At 42.0% G+C, this 22195-nt stretch overlaps 1 protein-coding gene across 1 annotated transcript; it reads right to left on the reverse strand.

The window, feature by feature from the left end:
- Positions 1-11923: 11923 nt before the first annotated feature.
- LOC119820278 (vomeronasal type-1 receptor 3-like) lies at positions 11924-12850 on the reverse strand. Its single transcript, XM_038338412.1, has one exon. The coding sequence runs from the start codon at positions 12848-12850 to the stop codon at positions 11924-11926; it is 927 nt and encodes a 308-aa protein (XP_038194340.1).
- Between the last annotated feature and the right edge of the window lie 9345 nt (positions 12851-22195).

The raw sequence follows: 22195 nt of genomic DNA on the forward strand, positions 1-22195 counted from the left end.
TATGCTTGAGTGTCTTTTGGGTATATATGTAATAGTGGTATTGCTGGGTCTTGAGGTAGGTTGTTTTCTAATTTTCTGAGAAATTGCCATATTGATTTCCAAAATAGATATATAAGTTTGTCCTCTCACCTGCAATGGAGGAGCATTCCTCTTACCCCACATGCTCTTCAGTATAAGCTGACATCAGTGTTTTTGATCTTGGCTGTTTTTTTTTCTTTCTTTCTCATGGTTTATTTTTTTTTATATTTAAAAATTTCCATCTCCTTCTCTCCTCCTCCCCCTCCCTCCGCTCCTCCTCCCCCTTCCCTCCCCTTCCCTCCACCCATACCTCCCCTCCCTCCCTCTCAAGGCCAAGGAGCCATCAGGGTTCCCCACTTTATGCTAAGTCCAAGGTCCTCCCAACTCCCCCCAGGTCCAGGAAGGTGATCGACCAAGCTGAGAAGGCTCCCACAGAGCCCGTCCATGCAGAAGAATCAGAGCCCAGTGCCAATGTCCTTTGCTTCTCAGTCAGCCCCCGCTGTTGGCCACATTCAGAGAGACGGGTTTGGTCGCATGATTCATCAGTCCCATTCCAACTGGAGTTGGTGATCTCCCTTTAGTTCTGTCCCACCGTCTCCATGAGTGAGCGCACCCCTCACGTTCCTGACTTTCTCCCTCATGTTCTCGCTCCTTCTGCTCCTCATCAGGACCTTGGGAGCTCAGTCCAGTGCTCCAATGTGGGGCTCAGTCACCTTCCCCATCTGTCGCCAGCTGGAGGTTCCCTCACGGTCCTGACTTTCTTTCTCATGTTCTCCCTCCTTCTGCTCCTCATCAGGACCTTGGGAGCTCAGTCCGGTGCTCCAATGTGGGGCTCAGTCATTTTCTTCATCTATCGTCAGGTGGAGGTTCTATGGTGATATGCAAGAAATTCATCAGTATGGCTATAGGAACTGGCCTTTTCAGGCTCCCTCTCCTCAGCTGCCCAAGGAACTAACTGGGGGCGTCTCCCTGGAAACCTGGGAACCCCTCTAGGGTCAAGTCTCTTGACAACCCTCAGGTAGCTCCTTAAATTAAGATATATGCTTCCCTGCTCCCATATCCACCCTTCCTATATCCCGAGCATCCCATTCCTCCGAGCTCCCCCCATTCTCCCCTTCACATTTTTCTCTCCCCATCTTCCCTTGGCCCAGTCTCGCCCAACCCTCAAGTTCCCAATTTTGCCTGGCGATCGTGTCTACTTCCAATATCCAGGAGGATTACTATATCTTTTTTTGGGAGTTCACCTTCTTATTATCTTCTCAAGGATCCCAAATTTATAGGCTCAATGTCCTTTAATTATGGCTAGAAACCGATTATGAGTGAGTACATCCCATGTTCATCTTTTTGGGTCTGGGTTACCTCACTCAGAATAGTGTTTTCTATTTCCATCCATTTGCCTGCAAAATTCAAGATGTCATTGCTTTTTACCGCTGAGTAGTATTCTAGCATGTATATATTCCACAGTTTCTTCATCCATTCTTCCACTGAAGGGCATCTAGGTTGTTTCCAGGATCTGGCTATTACAAATAATGCTGCTATGAACATAGATGAGCATATGCTTTTGTTGTATGATTGGGCATCTCTTGGGTAGATTCCCAATAGTGGAATTGCTGGGTCCTGGGGTAGGTTGATCCCGAATTTCCTGAGAAACCGCCACACTGCTTTCCAAAGTGGTTGCACAAGTTTGCATTCCCACCAGCAATGGATGAGTGTACCCCTTACCCCACAACCTCTCCAGCAAAGGTTATTATTGTTGTTTTTGATTTTAGCCAATCTGACAGGTGTAAGATGATATCTCAAAGTTGTTTTGATTTGCATTTCCCTGATAGCTAGGGAAGTTGAGCATGACCTTAAGTGTCTTTTGGCCATTCGAACTTCTTCTGTTGAGAATTCTCTGTTCAGTTCAGCGCCCCATTTTTTAATTGGGTTAATTGGCATTTTACCGTCTAGTCTCTTGAGTTCCTTATATATTTTAGAGATCAGACCTTTGTCAGTTGCAGGGTTGGTGAAGATCTTTTCCCAGTCAGTAGGCTGCCTTTGTGTCTTAGCGACAATGTCCTTTGCTTTACAGAAGCTGCTCAACTTCAGGAGGTCCCATTTATTCAATGTTGCCCTTAAAGTCTGTGCAGCTGGGGTTATGCGTAGGAAACGGTTCCCTGTGCCCATTTGTTGTAGAGTACTTCCCACTTTCTCCTCTATCAAGCTCAATGTGTTCAAATTAATATTGAGGTCTTTAATCCATTTGGACTTGAGTTTTGTGCATGGTGATAGATATGGATCTACTTTCATTCTTCTACAGGTTGACATCCAGTTATGCCAGCACCATTTGTTGAAGATGCCCTCTTTCGTCCATTGTGTACTTTTGGCTCCTTTATCAAAAATCAGGTGTTCATAGGTTTGTGGTTTAAGATCCGGGTCTTCTATACGATTCCATTGGTCAACCTCTCTGTTTTTATGCCAATACCAAGCCGTTTTCAATACTGTAGCTTTGTAATAGAGTTTGAAGTCAGGGATGGTAATGCCTCCAGAAGAACCTTTATTGTATAAGATTTTTTTGGCTATCCTGGGTTTCTTGTTTTTCCATATAAAGTTGATTATTGTCCTCTCAATCTCTGTGAAGAATTTTAATGGGACCTTGATTGGGATTGCATTGAATCTATAGATTGCTTTTGGTAGAATTGCCATTTTTACTATGTTGATCCTCCCAATCCAAGAGCAGGGGAGATCCTTCCATTTTCTGGTATCCTCTTCAATTTCTTTCTTCAAAGACTTAAAGTTCTTGTCAAATAAATCCTTCACTTCCTTGGTTAGAGATACTCCCAGATATCTTATGCTATTTGTGGCTATTGTGAAAGGTGATACTTCTCTGATTTCCCTCTCTGCTTCCTTATCCTTTGTGTATAGGAGGGCGACTGATTTTTTGGAGTTGATCTTGTAACCTGCCACGTTACTGAAGGAGTTTATCAGCTGTAGGAGTTCTTTGGTGGAGTTTTTGGGGTCGCTTATGTATACTATCATATCATCTGCAAATAATGAAAGTTTAACTTCTTCCTTTCCAAATTGAATCCCCTTGATTCCCTTATGTTGTCTTATTGCTATTGCTAGAACTTCAAGCACTATATTGAAGAGATAAGGAGAGAGTGGACAGCCTTGTCGTGTTCCTGAATTTAGTGGGATAGCCTTGAGTTTCTCTCCGTTTAATTTGATGTTAGCTGTCGGCTTGCTGTAAATAGCTTTTATTATATTTAGGAATGACCCTTGTATCCCTAATCTCTCCAAGACCTTTATCATAAAAGGGTGCTGAATTTTGTCTAATGCTTTTTCAGCATCTAATGAGATGACCATATGTTTTTTTCCCTTCAGTTTGTTTATATGATGGATTACATTGATAGATTTTCGTATGTTGAACCAGCCCTGCATCTCTGGGATGAAGCCTACTTGATCGTAATGGATAATTTTTCTAATGTGTTCTTGGATTCGGTTTGCCAGTATTTTATTGAGAATTTTTGCGTCAATGTTCATGAGTGAGATTGGCCTGTAATTCTCTTTCTTGGTTGAGTCTTTGTGTGGTTTAGGTATCAGGGTAACTGTAGCTTCATAGAAGGAATTTGGCAGTGACTCTTGTGTTTCTATTTTATGAAATACCTTAAGGAGTATAGGTATTAGGTCTTCTTGGAAGTTCTGGTAGAATTCCGCATTGAAACCATCTGGTCCTGGGCTCTTTTTGGTAGGGAGGTTTCTGATAACAGTTTCTAATTCTTCGCGACTAACAGGACGATTTAGAGCATTTACCTGGTCCTGGTTTAACTTTGGTATATGGTATTTATCTAAAAAACTGTCCATTTCTTTTACATTTTCCAATTTTGTGGCATACAGGCTTTTGTAGTAAGATCTAATGATTTTCTGAATTTCCTCTGTGTCTGTGGTTATGTCCCCCTTTTCATTTCTGATCTTATTAATTTGCGTGTTCTCCCTCTGCCGTTTGATTAGTTTGGCTAAGGGTTTGTCAATCTTGTTGATTTTCTCCAAGAACCAGCTTCTTGTTTCATTGATTCTTTGGATTGTTTTCTGTGTTTCTATTTTGTTGATTTCTGCCCTCAATTTGATTATTTCCAGTCTTCTACTTCTCCTAGGTGAGTCTGCTTCTTTTTTTTCCAGAGCTTTCAGGTGTGCTGTTAAGTCACCAATGAGTGCTTTCTCCGTTTTCTTTAAGTGGGCACTTAGTGCTATGAACTTTCCTCTTAGCACTGCTTTCATTGTGTCCCATAGGTTTGAGTATGTTGTGTCTTTGTTTTCATTAAATTCAAGAAAGACTTTAATTTCTTTCTTTATTTCTTCCTTGACCCAGGTGTGGGTCAGTAGTTGACTGTTCAGTTTCCATGAGTTTGTGGGCTTTCTGGGGGTAGCATTGTTGTTGAATTCTAATTTTAATCCATGGTGATCCGATAAGACACAGGTGGTTACTAATATTTTTTTGTAACTGTGGAAGTTTGCTTTGTTACCAAGTATATGGTCAATTTTTGAAAAGGTTCCATGAGCCGCAGAGAAGAAGGTATATTCTTTCCTATTAGGGTGGAATGTTCTATAGATGTCTGTTAAGTCCATTTGGTTCATTACCTCCATTAAGTCTTTCAATTCTCTGTTAGGTTTCTGTCTGATTGACCTGTCCATTGGTGAGAGAGGAGTGTTGAAGTCTCCAACTATTAGTGTGTGTGGTTTGATGGCTGCCTTGAGTTCTAGAAGTGTTTCTTTTACATAAGTGGGAGCTTTTATATTAGGGGCATAGATATTCAGGATTGAGACTTCATTCTGATGGATTTTTCCTGTTATGAGTATAAAGTGTCCCTTTCCATCTCTTCTGATTGATTTTAGTTTGAAGTCAACTTTGTTGGAAATTAGAATGGCCACACCCGCTTGTTTCTTAGGGCCATTTACTTGATAAACCTTTTCCCAACCCTTTACTCTGAGTAGATGTCTGTCTTTGTGGTTGAGGTGTGTTTCTTGTAAACAGCAAAATGTTGGATTCTGTTTTCGTATCCAGTCTCTTAGCCTGTGCCTTTTTATAGGTGAATTGAGTCCATTGATATTAAGTGATATTAATGACCAGTGGTTGTTAACTTCAGTCATTTTTAGTAGTAGAGTTTGTGTGTTTCCCTTCTTCTAGTTGTGCTGGTGAAGGGTCGCTAGATGCCTGAGTTATTGTGGGCGTTGTTGGACTCCTTGGTTTGTGATTTTCCTTCTATTACTTTCTGCAAGGCAGGATTTGTGGCTGCGTATTGTTTAAATCTGTTTTTGTCCTGGAATATCTTGTTTTCTCCATCAATGGTGAATGCAAGCTTTGCTGGGTATAATAGTCTAGGCTTGCATCCATGTTCCCTTAGTGTCTGTAGCACATCTATCCAAGCTCTTCTGGCTTTCATGGTTTCCATTGAGAAATCAGGTGTAATTCTGATAGGTTTCCTTTTATATGTTACTTGACCTTTTTCCTTTGCAGCTCTTAATATCTGTTCTTTATTCTGTATGTTTTGTGTTTTGAGTATTATATGGCGTGGGGATGCTTTCTTTTGATCCAGTCTATTTGGTGTTCTGTAGGCTTCTTGTACCTTCATAGGAACATCCTTCTTTAGGTTGGGGAAGTTTTCTTCTATAATTTTGTTGAATATGTTTTCTGGGCCTTTGAGTTGTAATTCTTCTCCTTCTTCTACCCCAATTATTCTTAGGTTTGGTCTTTTCATGGTGTCCCAGATTTCCTGAATGTTTTGTGTTAAGAATTTGTTAGATTTGTTTAGTTCTTTAATCTGTGAGTTTATTTCCTCTATAGTATCTTCAGAGTCCGAGATTCTTTCTTCCATCTCTTGTATTCGGTTAGAAATACTTGTCTCTGAAGTTTCTGTTCGTTTACTCAGAGTTTCCATTTCCAGTCGTCCCTCAGATTGTGTTTTCTTCAATACCTCCATTTCATTTATCAGGTCTTGTACTGTTTCCCTTACCTGTTTGATTGCTTTTTCTTGTTTTTCTTGTTTTTCTTGGGTATCTTTGAGAGATTTATTTATTTCGTCTACCTTTTTGTTTGTCATCTCCATTTCTTTATGGCAGTTTTTTACCTCCTGTTTAAGGTCCTCTATTATTTTCATAAAGTACTGTTTAAGGTCGGTTTCTTCTATATCTTCTGGGGTAGGGTGTTCAATTCTTGTTGTTTCGGGATGTCTGGCTTGTGGTGATGTCATGTTGCCTTTCATGTTGTTGGAGGAGCTCCTGCTTTGGCACCTGCCCATCTTTTCCTTCAAAGGGAGCCCGGAGGCGTTTGGTGTCCTAGACCAATCTTTGCTGTGACTGAAACTGGTTGGATCTCCCCAGTGCCAGAGGAGGACCTATTCCTTGCGACACAATCTGAAGAAGCCCGCACTCCCTCGCAGGAATCCTCAGACCTGCCTGGAGGCCCGTGTCTGACCCCTTTGGGTGGATGGCCTTAGAACAGGAGCAGGATACCTGAGAACACTAGGGAAAGCTTGGGAGACACAGGGACGGGAGAAACAGACACAAGCCTACAGAGGGAAGTGGGGGTAGGGGGTCTGTGCTCTCTTCCAGGGCAGGTTGCCCCAGGGTCCGCCTTCACTCACCAGTTCAGATGGAATGTCAGTGCACAGGATCAGGGATTCCAGGCAGCCCAGGGTCGCAGCCCAGACAAAAGGGCCAAGGTGGGGGCAGGGCGGGATGGAATACCACACAGCGAACCTGGCAGCACAATCTGAAGGAGCCCGCACCCCTCCGCAGGAATCCTCAGACCTGCCTGGAGGCCAGAGTCTGACCCCTTTGGGTGGATGGCCTTAGAACTGGAGCAGGACACCCCAAAGAATGATGGATCCTCTGGCAGACTGTCAGGTCCCCTTGCAGGCCAAGCAGCTCTCAGACAGAGGCTACCTTGCCCCGGGCAGTCAAATGAAGGAGGGGACCTCCCACCGGCCTGGGTGCACTCAATTCCAGGTCCCCAGAGCCCAAACAGGCTGAGCTGTGGGATTTTGTGTCCCCAAAGATGGGAGGATGAGGCAGGGGGAGGGGGGGAGGATTCTGGGTGCAAGCTGGGAAGGGAGAGAGAGGCGGTATCCGGGGAGAATAACCCCTGCAGGAAGAGCAGGAAGTATGCTGGAGGCAGGGGGAGTTGTGGAGTGTAGGTGGTCCCTCTCCCGGCAGCTGCCGCGGTTCGGGCACTCACTCCTCACTCACCCCAAAGAATGATGGATCCTCTGGCAGACTGTCAGGTCCCCTTGCAGGCCAAGCAGCTCTCAGACAGAGGCCTACCTTGCCCTGGGGAGTCAAATGAAGGAGGGGACCTCCCACGGGCCTGGGTGCACTGAATTCCAGGTCCCCAGAGCCCAAACAGGCTGAGCTGTGGGATTTTGTGTCCCCAAAGACGGGAGGATGAGGCAGGGGGAGGGGAATATCTTTTTTGGTCCAGTATATTTGGTATTTTGAGCTTCCTACACTATAATAGACACTTCTTTCTTTAGATTGGAGAAATTTTCTTCTATGATTTTGGTAAAAATATTTTCTGTACCTTTTACTTGATTTTCTCCTCGCTCCTCTGTCCCTATTATTCATAGATTTGGTTTTTTCATAGTGTCTTGGATTTTTTTGGCTGTTTTATGCCTATATTTTAAAAGATTTAAGATTTTCTTTGTCTGAACTATTCATTTCTTCTATCTTGTCTTCAACACCAAGATTCTATCTTTCCTATCTTGTACTCTGTTGGTGAGGCTTACCTTTGAGGTTTTTGCTTGAATTCCTGAATTTTTCATTTCCAGTTTGATTTCAGTTTGGATTTTCTTTAGTGATTCTGCTTCTGCTTTCATATCTCTAGTTGCTTTCATTATTCAACTCTTTGTATTTCCTCAGACTTCATTAATGGATTTATTAATATTCCCTTTTAAGTTCCTTGAACATACAGTCATAATAGCTATTTTGAAGTCCTTGTCTTGTGCTTTCACTGTATTGCAAACCTTAGGGCTTACTATAATAGGGATAATGGGTTATGGTGGAGGTATACTGTCTTAGCTATTCTTGTTTGTGTTTTTGTGCATATGGAGTTAAGATGGTTGAAGTGTTTCTTGATGTTGATGTCTGGTCTTGTCTTTGTTGGGTGGTTGCTCTATTCTTTGATTGCTGTTCGCTCTCTGGATCCTAGGCAAATGTGATGGCTGTGGAGTCCTCGGTGGAGAGTACTTCTGCAGCTCTGTGGGTGGCAGAGAGGAATGGAGATGGGTTAGGAGGAAAGGTTAAGAGGGGCTGCACTACGAGGTAGAGTCCTCAGGGAATGGAGGTGTAGTGGGAAGAGGGGCTCCTGCAAGCAGTCTGCTACAGGATTGGTAGGAAGCCAGGAGAGAGTGAATGGAGAATGGAAGGATAGTGAGAATTTCCTACCTGAGTCCCAGTCCAGTGTGGCCTCTGGGCTTCCCTGTTTCTGCAGATCAGTGACTGACACAAATGCAGATGGGCTAGAAGGAAAAGAGCTGCGCTGTGTCTGCCAGGTAGTCTAGTTTTAGGTTACCAGCATTGGGAGTTTTTTCTTGGCTTTTCAACATGCTCATTATTTCTACACATAAAATTTACTAACTTTAGTTTCTTGATATTGTATCTTATTACTTTGATGAAAGTAGTCAGAAACTAAGAGTTTTCTGGTAACATTATTAAGACATTTCAGTTATAGATTTATGTCATCTGTAAATAGGGATAATTTGCCTTCTTTTCCATTTGTATCTTTTTTATTTCTTCCTTTTGTCTTATTCCTCTGGCTAAGACTTCAAGTACTACATCTAGTAAGAGCTGAATGGTCATCCTTGGCTCATTCCTGATATTATTATTATTATTACTGTTATCATCATCATCTTATTATTATGTGTTTTTTTGAGACAAGTTCTCTCTGAGTATCTTTGGCTGTCCTGGAACTCACTGTATAGACCAGGTTGGCCTTGAACTCATGAAGACCCACCTGCTTTTGCTTCCTGAGTGCTGGGATTAAAGGTGTGCACTACTATGCCTGGCATCATTCCTGATTTTAATGGGAATGTTTAGTGGGAATGCTTTTTTCCTCCATTTAGTATAATATTGACATAAGAAGGTCTGTTTCTCTAATTTCTATTTTCTTCATGGTGTTGAAAGGATGTTGAATTCTGCTAAAGGCTCATTCTGCACCTATTAAGATCATCAAATGGTTCTTGTCTGCGAGTCAATTTTATGTGATGTATTATTTTATTGACTTGAGTATGTTGAATCATTCTTGCTTTCCCCAGAATGAAACCAATTTGAATGTTATATATGATCTGTTAAGATGACCTTTTGATTTTGATTTGTTCATATTTCTTTCCTCCCTCCCTCTCTCCTTGCCTGCTTTCTTTCTTTCTTTCTTTCTTTCTTTCTTTCTTTCTTTCTTTCTTTCTTTCTTTCTACTTTCTTTCAAAAAGAAGGTTTCTCTGTGAAGCCCTGGCTGTCCTGGAACTCTCTCTGTAGACTAGGCTGGCCTACAACTCAGATCTGCCTGCTTCTGCCTCCCAGGTTCTGGGATTAAAGGCATGTGCCACCACCACCCTACTTGTTCATATTTCAATAAGAGACTTTTCCATCAGAGGAGGTGGTCTATGTGGTTTTTGCCAAGTTTCCATTTGATTTTGGTGTTAAAGTAATAGTGGTACACAAGAAACAGACTGGCAATGCTCCTTTCCTTCTTAATGTTATGGAATAGTTTGAAGACTGTTGCTGTCAGTTCATCTTTAAATGTCTGAATCTGAACATGATTAGAGGAAGAGAACAAACAGAATGAATGCATATTAGAAGGGGATTTATTAAATTGGTTTATACTGCATGGTGGGGCTAGTCCAATAATGGCTGTCTTACATCAGACCAGAGAAGTTAAGAACCTGGTAACTGCTTAGTACAGTAGTCTGGGTGCCTCAGTAGTCCCAATTTGATGTTGAAGATCTCAGATGAAGGCGCAACATGTTTTTTTTTTTTTTTCCTTTTGGGGAGACCTTTTAGTATTGCTTCAATTTCATTGTGCTTTAGAAATATGTTTGATTTTGGTAGGTCATACATATCCTAGGAGTCCACTTGTATGTTCCTGGCTGCCCAGACTCCTGAAATAACCACATAGAAACTATATTATTTGCAATATTGTTTGGCCAATAGCTTAAGCATATTTCTGGCTAACTCTTATATCCTAAACTAACCCATCACTGTTAATCTGTGTTAATCATGTGGCTGTGGCTTACCAGCAAAGTTTCAGTGTGCCTGTCTCTGGCAGTGGCTCCATGGTTTCTCCCTGATTCCACCTTCTTTTTCCCAGCTTTCAGTTTAATTTTCCCTGCCTAGCTCTGTTCTGTCCTGCTCTGCTATAGGCCCAAAGCAGTTTCTTTATTAACCAATGGTGTTCACAGCATACAGAGGGGAATCCCATATCACATGTCTAGATATTTATCTATCTCTTCTAGAATTCCCAGCATTTAAAATGAAGGCTTTCAACATATTCCCTAATGATACTCTGCATTTTGTTATTATTGATTTTAATGTACCCATTTCCATCTCCAGTTATATCAGTGGTTCTTAACCTTCCAAATGTTGTGACCATTTAATATAGGTTCTCATGTTGTGGTTACCCCAAGCATAAAATTATTCCATTGCTATCTCATAACCACAATTTTGCTACTGTTATTAATCATAATGTAAATATCCAATATGCAGGTCTGACCTATAGGTTGAGAACTACATTATATCAAGTTGTCTTTTCTCTTTCTTTCTCTTGGTTAGGTTGACTAAGAGCTTGTAGATCTTATTTTTCAATGAACCAACTCTTTGTTTTATTGAGTTTTGTATTATTTTTAGTCTCCACTACAAAATAAATGAAATTAGTTCTTGTAATGTCAATAATAGGCTAAATCTGGAAATACATAGATGAGTTACTATAGATCATGTACACATATATAGAATTTGAACAGCATACACTTTTTATGTAAAGTTTTTAACCATAGCATATACTTTGGTCATATTCTTTTTCCTTCCATAACTACTCTCAGATCCTCCCTACTTCCCTACTCACACAACTTAATGTTCCTTCTTACTCTCAAAATCTCCAAAACAAAGGCCCCAAAACAAAAATCAAAAACAAAAACTCAGCACAAAAAATACCAAACCAAAATAAGACAACAGTACATGAAAAACATAGTCTGTTGTTATTTTATTCTACAATGAAAATTATTCAAGATGATATACTTTATTAAATCTTTTTTAAAAAATATTTATTTATTATGTGTACAGTATTCTGCCTGCACATGTGCCTATATGCCATAAGAGGGCACAAGATCTCATTATAGATAATTGTGAGCCACCATGTAGTTGCTGGGGATTGAACTCAGGACCTCTGGAAGAGCAGCCAGTGTTCTTAACCTGTGAGCCATCTCTCCAGCATGCTTTATTAAATCTATTTCATTAATTTTCTTATTTAAAATGAAAGCAATTTGAATAATTTTTAAATTTTTGAATGTCTTAGTCATACTTTATATATTTTTCTAATCTCCATCTGCCAGTAATAGGAGTGAAAATTTAAGAGTTTTATAATTCCTTCTTGTTTTACTTTGTACTATGGTTTAACAATGTCTTTCTGAAATCCTATCTTAGAAAATTTTAGTATAAGATCAACATTCCAAAGACGGAAAAGAAAGTTTTCATTATTAATAGATTACCATGTCAAAAAGTAAATCTCTTCACTGATAAAAAAATTCAGTATCTGTCAGTTCCTATCATCTGAATATTAGGTACCCAGGAACACCATGGTTATTTTGCTCAGATATGATAAAGAATTCTCTAAGGCAGATAGATGGAGGTTTGGGATGTCAAATTAGCCATGACAGCCTCTTGTTTAAAAGGAACATTCAAAGTTTGAAAAGGAAGAAATTAATTTGGAAATAATTTTCCTATTGTTCATCAGAACATAAGGACAGATGATTGGGTAACCTGAAGATAAAGCTCCACTAATCAGATCCAATACTGGGCTGTTCTTAGGTCTGTGAAGTGAATAGAAGGTAACAAAGGTATTTGAGAAATAGAAAAAGACAAAGAAACCCACAAGCAGAAGGATGCTGTGTGTGGCTTTCTTTTCAGAAGAGGCCTGGGAAGAGTCACTGGAACTGTGGACATGCTGTGTTCTCCTATTGTGTCTAAACAGGAGGGTCACCATGTAGAGGCTGGTCCATATTATAAGAAATACAAACAGAATGTCTCTAATCGTTAATGCAGTTACAAGTGACATGGTGGTGTGACGGCGAACCTGGTTACTTCGGCAATATGTCTGGGGATATCTTGAACCCACAACAGTGAAGTTGATTTGGCCTTTTATGTTTTCAACCATTGGAATATAGAGAAACGTATTGATGATCCAGATGAAGAGGAATGATGGCAAAATGCAGGACTCAAGCTTGGATTTAAGGCATGCCCACTTGGAATGAGTAGGACTGACAGTGATGGCTTGAAATGCACTCAGTAACAAGATAGTACAGATAGAGAGCCCCCTGGTAACACTGTATGCATACAGAACTGCCTTACATCCCACATCATGGAAAAGGAGCTTGACTGCAAAGGATGCCATGACATCTGGTATCAGCCTGAACACAATGCTCAAAACATTGACAAGTGTCAGATGTGTGAAGATCATATCTATGGGCTTCTTCAGATGGGGCTGAATTAAGAAGGCGTACATGTATAGTATGAAGAGCAGCGAGTTTCCCATGAATCCAATGAAAACTTCTGATAGGAGAAAGAATCCAGAAATTAGGTCTCTTGGAAGCATTATCTTGAGGAAGTCTTTGATGCTCTGATTGGATAAGACAGACCAACCAAATATAGATGCATGATGTGAGATTAAAATTAATGGACTAGGTGGATGACTACAGTGATTGTCAGATAAGCCCAAGGAGAAGGTAGTGAGATGCACACTCTGCAGCCAGGATCAGAGGGGAGCCTTCCAGGAACTGGAACCCATTATTTCTGAGAGCCTGAGAGTAGAAAAGTCGGGGTTAAAGAGTTCATATGGAAACACATAGCATATTAGTATAGGAACCAGGACATATCTGACTCAGATGAAATACAGATGGACATTGTATAGAAATAAAAAGCTCAACATCAAGGAAACAACCCAAATTTTAAAGAAGGTATAAAATAAAATGTTAAATGAAGAGTTCTCTTTTCTTTTTTTTTTCTCTTCCTTCCTTCTTTCCTTCCTTCCTTCCTTCCTTCCTTCCTTCCTTCCTTCCTTCCTTCCTTCCTTCCTTCCTTCCTTCTTTCCTTTTTTGGGCAGGGTGGTTTCGAGATAGGGTTTCTCTGTGTTGCTTTTGGTGCCTGTCCTGGAACTCACTCTGTAGACCAGGCTGGCCTCAAACTCACAGAGATCCCCTGCCTCTGCCTTCTGAGTGCTGGATTAAAGGCATGCGACACCACTGCCTGGAAAATGGAGATTTCTCAAAAAAAAAAAAAAAAGAAAGACAAATTGCTGAGTAACACTTTTTAAAAATGTCTAGCATCATTAGTCATCAGGGAAATGCCAGTTAAGACTACCATGAGATTTCAGCTTAACCCAGCCAGAATGACCAGAATGACCAGGATGAATAAAACAAACGACAGCACATGTGAGGAATGCAGGGAAAGGGTGGACGTGGGAAATGACAGAGCTGCTATAGAAATCAGTATGGCAGTTCCTGCGGGACCTGGGAATTGAGCTACCACAAAATCTAGCTATATTAGTTTATGCAGATACCCCAAGGACTTTTAATTCCTACCACAGAGACATCCATGTTCACTGCTGCTCTATTTGTAAAAGCCAGAAATTGGAAACAACCTAGATGTCTATCAATTGGTGATTGGGTAACAAGAATGTAATATCTGTATGAATATCACTCAGCTGTTTAGAATGCCATGAAACCATGGCATTGGCGGGTGAATGGATTGAGGTAGACACAATCATCCTGAGTGAAGAAACCCTGTTCCAGAAAGAAAAATGCTGGCTTGGCAGTGGTGGCACATGCCTTTAATCCCAGCACTCAGAAGGAAAAGGCAGGTGGATCTCTGTGAGTTTGAGGCCTGTCTGGTCTACAGAGCAAGTTCCGGGACCACTAGGGTTACACAGAGAAACCCTGTTTTAAATAATAAAACATAAGAAAACAAATACAAAACAACAACAACAACAAAAGGAAAGATAAACACTGAACGTTGTCTCCCTGTGCATTCTGGCTTTGTGATTACCTTGTACCTTCTCTCTAAACCAATATATTCTCAATTATTTGACATTTCTATAGAACATTATAGCTCAGAATAAGAGTGCAGGTATTAGTTGTTCTAACCTTGGTTTAGATTCTATTACCCAACTCTATCAAGACAAGGATCATTTCAACAATTATCTATCAGAGCTATCCAGGTATGACATTTAGTTACCTCCAACTTTACTTTCTGAGACAAATGTCAGTGATTGGGACAAATGTGGTTCACACAACTTGTAAAGGCTCCTGAAATACACTAAAACTATACCTGAGTATTCAACTGTACAAAACACAAATTTTTAAAATTTTTTATTCTCCTCTCATACAATACATTCTGACTGAAGCTTCCCCTCCCTCCAGTCCTTCTACTTCTCCCTCCACCTCCCCTCTCCTCCAAATCCAGTCCCCCTTCCAACCACACCGTTTCCTCCCTAGAGAAGAGTAGGCCTCCCATGGACATCTATCAAACTCAGCAGAACAAGATACAATAAGACCAGGAACAAGCAAGCCCTCATATCAATGTTGAGCAGGTCAACCCAGTAGGAGGAAAAGGGTCCCCAAAACAGGCAAAAGAGTCAGAGATACACCCGCTCCCACTGTCAGGGGTCTCCACAAAACACCAAGCCAACAACTATAACATGTGCACAGGACCTAGAGCAGACCCATGCAGGCTCCCCATTGTTGCTTCAGTCTCCATGAGTCCCTATGAGCCCTTGGTTGATTTTGCTGGCCATGCTTTCCTGGTGTCCTCTGGCTTTCACAATTCCTCCTCCCCCTATTCCTTAGGGTTTCCGAGCTCCATGAGGAGGAACCCAATGGAGACCTCCAACCTGGGATCTCTCTCTGCCTAATGTTTGGCTGTGGGTCTCTGCTTCTCAGCTGCTGGAGGAAGCCTTTCTGATGACGACTGGAGTAGGTACCAATCTATGACTATAGCAAAACATCATTAGGAGTAATTTCTTTTTGTTGTTGTTTATTTGTTTGTTTTTTGTTTGGGCTAGTCATGCTTGGTTGTACCCTAAGTCTCTGGGTTACCCAGCATCCAATTCCTGGAGTGTCAGGCATGGGCTTTGTGGAATGGGCATGGGTGTCAAATTAGACCAGCCATTGGTTGGTCACTCCCACAAGTTCTGTGCTATCCTTGCCTCAGCATATCTTGTAAGCAGGACAGATTATAGGTCAAAGTTTTATGGGTGGGTTAGTGTCCCAGTCCCATCACTGTAAGCCTTGCTTGGTTAAAAAATGGCTTAATATCCTCCATTACTAAGAGTCCTTGCTAGGATCACCCTCATAGATTCCAGGGAATTCAATGTACTAGGTTTCCACATTACCCCCCTCCCATGCCCTCCAATTCCAGTAGTCTCTCCCTCCATCCCTCTGCTCTACCTATCCCCTCTTATTCCCATCCCCTCCTGTACCCGGTCCAACCACAAAAATTCATTTTCCTCTTCCTAGGAAGATACATGCATTGCCCCTCATAGAGCCTTCCTTGTTACCCAATCTTTAAGGGTCTGTGGATTGTAGCATGATTATCCTTTACTTAGTAGCTAATATCTACTTATAAGTGAGTATATACCATGCTTTTTTTTCTGTCTGGGTTATCTCACTCAGGATGATTTTTTTCTAGTTTCATCCATTTACCTGCAAATTTCATGATGTCATTTTTTAGCCACTGAAATATACTCCATTGTGTAATTGTACCACATTTTCTTTATCCACTCTTTCACTGAGGGACATCTTGGTTGTTTCCAGGTTCTGAATATTTGAATAAAGCAACAATGCTGATAGTTGAGCAAGTGTCCTTATGGTAGGATGGAACATTCTTTGGGTATATGCTCAAGAGTGGTATAGCTTGGTCTTGAGATAAATTGATTCCCAATTTTCTGAGACCACCATCTTGATTCCATAGTGGCTGTACAAGTTTACACTCCCACCAGCAATGGAGGAGTGTTCCCCTTGTTCCACATCCTCATGAGCATGAGATGTCACTTGAATTTTCAATCTTAGCCATTCTGATGGGTGGAAGATAGAATCTCAATGTAGTTTTGATTTACATTTCCCCGATAGCTCAAAGTGTTATCTTTTAAGACAAATCTTTTAGTTTTTCAAGGTTTCTTTGTTTGTTTGTTTGTTTCTCTGTAGCCCTGGCTGTCTAGGAACTCACTTGGTAGACCAGCCTGACTTTGAACTCATGGAGATGCACCTGCCTCTGTCTCCCAAGTGCTGGGATTAAAGGTGTGTACCACCACTACATGGCCCAAAACACAGATCTTAACCTAAGATTTTATTCTGACACAAACCAGCATTCATGCCGTGGAGAGACTTAACATGACCAAGAGTTGAAGTGTCTTGAAGATCGTGAGAAATTCACATGTTAGTGTGAGTGTTTTGTGTGCCTTTATGGAAAGATAACTTTTGCCTTCTCAAGCATAGTTACAATGGTCCTGATACAGGTTGGGGAGATATAAACATGTAAACTTTGATCAAACTATAGATCCCGAAGTGTCCTGAGAGGGGAAAGTAATGAGATGAGGTCACGAGGGACTGAACATCAAACACCCTCTTTGCACACAGGAAGCAGTGCAACAGAACTAGGTTCTGGCCGTGGGCCAAAGAGCAGTCCCGTGACTCAGCTCCAGTCCAGCCGAACTATGTGCTGGAGCTAGTCAGGGCCAGTTAGCATTCCAACGGAACCTGAATCACCCAAGCTCAGTTACATGCTCATCAATGCAGAGAGAAATCTATACCCTCAAGGGGATCCTTATTCCATGGCTGGCTTTTCAGATCAAGATCCTAGGTAGAGGCCATGTGATGTACTCAGGGACCAGGACGGACACAGATACGTTTAAGTCCCTGTCCACAAGACAGACAATGAAAATTTCTTGTACAGACTCTGTAGCATCTGTGAGATGCAGGCCCATGGTCATGATTTGGAGGAAAATAATCCACCCACATTACTTTCATTAAAATATCTTAGAAAGGAGGAGATGGACTTAGTCACTCCTATGCCCAGAGCCGAAATACAGGATTAATATTCAGATAAAAAGGCGGGAAACTGGACAAGATGCAGGGATGTGTCTAGGGGCTGAGTACATCATGGGTGGACATGCCAAAGCAGCACACACCACGGAGACAAAGCAGAAATGAAATCTGAGGGCCTGAGGCTGAGTCTCTGGAAATCCCGAGCAGACAGACTGAGAAGGACACTTCACTACCAACTCACTGCCTTGGGATGCAGGCACAAAGGGACATGAGACCTTCACTCTTAAAGTGGGTGTGGTCCTGCTTAAAGGCCTTAAAGGCTTGTCTAGAAAGAGACCACTTGGAGACCAGCCCCTCTCCTGCCACTGTCTCACAACTGCTCCACTGCAGGTTAAGCTGGGCTGGCAATCACTATATCTGCTGCTGTTACTGTCCCTCTCCACCCCACACACTGCAAGGGGAAAGGTAAATTCAGCTGAACACAAACAGTGAACATACATAAATAAAAGAAGCAGATGGGTGGGAGCAGATGAGAATTAAACATAGAGGAGAAAAACATCCACCCTAACAATGTGCAAAACTCAACACACACACACACACACACACACACACACACACACACACACACACACACACACATGAGAAAACATCAACCATTATCACACCTTCAAACAGAAGAGGTCACCACTAGATTCAAGGAAAAGGAGGGCTGAAATGTCTGAACACCATTGCAGGCTCCTTTACAGAGGATCCATCACCACATGCAGGACCCAAACTCATGAATGAAGTTAGCAGATCAATTCAGGGCCCAGATAAGAAAATTAGCAAAGTGAATGAAAGGTCCAGGAACTTTTCCTTTCTCAAAGGAAAAAACAGCAAAGTAATTAAGACTCTGACAGCAAATAGAAATGCTGCCAATCAATCAAATCAGAAGCACAGCTGAAAGCTTCAGCAGCAGAGGAGACTAACAAAAGAGGATTTTCCAGGCTGGAGGATGATATCAAGGATATAATACAGTGCATGTGTGTAAAATAAGGATTGAGCATGTCCAGATCTGTGGAATGTGCTCAACCAACCCATGGTGGGGTAGAGCATGGCAAGATAAAATCTACAGGCACTGAGGAGTTAACCAACAAAGCTAGAGCTGGTGTTCCCGAACTTATAGAAGAAATGAGCATCCAAACACACCCGAAATAGAAACATCAGAGGGGACCAACACAGACACATCATAGCCAAGATATCAAAAATGTGACCCCCAGAACCTGTCTTAGATGTTATAAGGGGAGACTGTCAACCCACCTACCATAATAGCCACGCGAGAATAACATCAGCTCACAAGCCTGCAACCCCAATAGCCAGGAAAGCACAAAACGATAGATTCCCAGTCCTGAAAGTCACTGGCTTTTCAAACACATTGCTGTGCCCAGCAGAGTTCTTGTCCATTTGGTGGAGGTGTAAGTGCATGTCAAGACAAGCACAGACCAAAGCAGTCCTCGAAGCTGAGCTGGCAGTGCAGAACTTACTTGTAACATTCCTGATAGCAGTGGAAAGAATGCATCTTTTGAGAGGGGCGACTGGAGAAAGGAGAGCTTGAAAGTAGTCAGTAGCTTGTAAAGAATACTCCCCTCTGAGACTTCACACTGCCCCAGATGAAGGAAACAGCACAGGATTAGATGTAGTTAGCAGCTGGGAAATGCAAATACTTGATACAAGATGAGATCCTAAGGTGGGAAAGATGGCTCAGCAGTTAAGAGCACTTGCTGCTCTTCCAGAGGATGCAGGTTTGATTCCCAGCGCCCACCTGGGAGCTCACCCCTGTCTGTAACTCCCCATCCAGGGGAATTGACACCCCCAGACAAACTTACATGCAGGCAAACACCAATGTACATAAAATAAAATAAATTTCTCTCTCCCTCCTTCTCTCTCCCTCCTTCTCTCTCTCTCTCTCTCCCTCTCCCCCTCCCTCCCTCCCTCCCTCCCTCCCTCCCTCCCTCTCTCTCTCTCTCTCTCTCTCCCTCTCTCTCTCTCTCTCTCTCTCTCTCTCTCTCTCTCTCTCTCTCTCTCTCTCTCTCTCCCACACACACACAAACACACACACACACCCCTTATGAGAATCCAGGTGGTGGTGGTGGCACCTGCCTTTAATCCCAGTACAGGAGAGGCTGAGGCAGAGGCAGGAGGATCTCTGTGAGTTCAAAATTGGCCTGGCCTACAAAGCAAGTTCCAGGACAGCCAGAGCTGTTACACAGACAAACCCTGCCTGTAATTAATTAATTAATTAACTAATTAACTAATTAATTAATTAATTGACGAGATTGCGGGATCCTATGCCAGTACATACAGCTGGGAGTTTTAAAAACATGGAAAAGGTCTGGGGTGTAACTTCCCATAAAGGACACCAGAATTGTAAGGAATCCTTACTGAGTCCTTGGCTAGAACACATGCTAAGATAGTGAAAGGAAAGAAGATGGTAAAAGTGTGTATGAGGATAAAGAGATGGAGAGAAAATAAGAATGAGGAAACATTACAGTTGACAGGAACCATGAGACAAAATACCTGGTAAGATCACAAGCTGGGAAAGGGACATACCTCCCTCTCATTCTCGGGCCCCAGTATCTGGGACTCCTCACTGGAGGCGACTGCAGCCCAGGCAGGTGTGTTAAGAAGGCTTCCTAAGCACACTCACAATTAAATTGCACACTGAATGGCAGCATGTTTCCTCCCTGTGGGCATGGACCCCGTGCTACCTGACGCATCGATGGCCTTGATTTAGCGCATCACTTTGGGGCACCCAGAAGAACGCTGTGACAGTTCCCACCTCTACAATGAGTCTCCTGGTGATGGGGTACCCAGAGGAATGCTGTGACAGGTCCCACCTCTACAATGAGTCTCCTGGTGAACATGTTAAGCTAACTCGGCCAGCTGTCTTGGAGGACACACATTTTCCCAAGTTGAGCTACAGCAGAGAGTCAACTTTGGGATCTGAAAAGTCATTAAAAGTTAGTTCTCCTGCAGTGGCAGAGATCACCACAGCCACTCAAACAAGCTGAGCACAGAGCAGGATCCCAGAGAAAGCACTCCCTGTTCCACAGGAGGCCACTGTGCCTCCTGTTCCCACAGTGTGCTTTGAACTTCTTCATGCTCCACAGAGGGCATGATGCCAGACTGTGAAGTTTAGTTTTGTTCCCTGTACAGGGATCAGTCATGGCTGTAACACACTTCTTTTTCCCATAGGCTCTTATGTTGAAATTCCTTGCTATGATAATAAATAAAGATTTCTTTATTTATTGTGTGAAATATTACTGGTCAACTCATGCTGTAAATATCAAAAGAACATGAAATTATACATATCCCACATGGCAGATAACATGGATTCCTCAGATATGTACTTATGAATCAGTGTAGCCTTTCCTTTTTCCCAGGACAACCATTATGAACATTTCTTATAGGCTTGACTTTCAGGTTTAGTGGCTTTGGAGTACACAATTCAGAATTTAGCAGTTTTTATTCTAAGTGGAAAGAATCATATTACAATTTCTTTCAAATTTTCCCATCATTTTTATTTTATGTCTATAGGTGTTTTTCCTACATGTTTGTCTGTGCAACATGTGCATGCAATTCCCACAGCAAGCAGGAGAGGGCATCAGACCCCCTGACTAGAGTTATGGATGAATGTGAGCTGTCCCATGCATGCTGGGAATCCAACCCTCTCAAAGACCCTCCTACTTGTAATCACTGAGCCATCTCTCCAGGTCAGTATTTTACAAATTCTTAAGGAATGTAGGATATACCTTGAAAAATATGATTTTGCAATTGTGGGATAATATTTAAAAATTGTGGGGGTTGTGAGACCGACCCCAGCCTCTACCCAGGGTTCCAAAGGTGAAGTACTTCTCAGGAGTGAAGAGGGTGGAGAGGATTTCTATAGTAACTTCACACAGACAGGTTCATGCTCTTCATTTCAAGCGCTCTCTATTGCTGTTTCTACTCTAATAATCCCATCCTACCTCTAACTCCTCTATGCTTCTTCTAGCTTCTTCTATTCTAAAACTCTTCTCCTACAGGAGCCTTGAAATGATAAAGAGTTGGGCTGCTCACCATGGCAACACAAAGGTCCAAGCCATAGGAGCAAATCCTCGACCAGACTTGGGGGTGAGTGGGGGTACACGGTGCTCAATGACAACTTTGAGACACAGATCCATTGTCAATAGACTGGCAAGTGAAGAATTGGCGTGATTCTTCTTAGTAACCTTGGTTGGACATCTGTGACTCTGGCCTTGTGTAAGCTATAATGTTTCATTTTTACAAAAAGCCTTCAGTCTAGTTGAACTTGTTCTGTGATGAAAATGAACTAATAGTGTGCTGTTGGCAAGGCAGACTTTGGGTGTCTGTAGTCGTCATGGGCCGATAGATCTAGTCATGAAGCATGTCCTAGTATATATTCTATATGTCAAAACTATATAGCCAAGTGAACAGTCATCTATTTGACCATTCACGGAAATGTGTGCCAATAAGATTGAGATGCAATCAAAAGACTATATGTACACATTGTATGAGAATGCATGGGCATAGGGAGATTTATGGCTGTTATTACACAAGTGAAATTACAGAAGACAGTAACAGCTTTCAGAGTAAGCTGTAATTCAGGGTAAGCCTGCAATAGCTCGTGATACATGCTTCTGACAAAAAATAATGTTTTTTTCTTTCAGTTTCTTTCATACAGTTTGCTATGATCGTATTCATCCCCCTTCTCTACTTCCTCCCAGATCCTCTCCACATCCCCAGCAACACCATATAGTGAACTCTCCCCCTCTTCTCTTTCTCTCCATCTCATTAAAAAGCTGACTCAAAACCAACTGTGGTAGTTCACACCTTTAATCCCAGCACTCAGGAGCTAGAGG

The sequence above is a fragment of the Arvicola amphibius genome, chromosome 8, assembly GCF_903992535.2.
Source record: "Arvicola amphibius chromosome 8, mArvAmp1.2, whole genome shotgun sequence".
In the NCBI taxonomy this organism is placed as follows: domain Eukaryota; kingdom Metazoa; phylum Chordata; class Mammalia; order Rodentia; family Cricetidae; genus Arvicola; species Arvicola amphibius.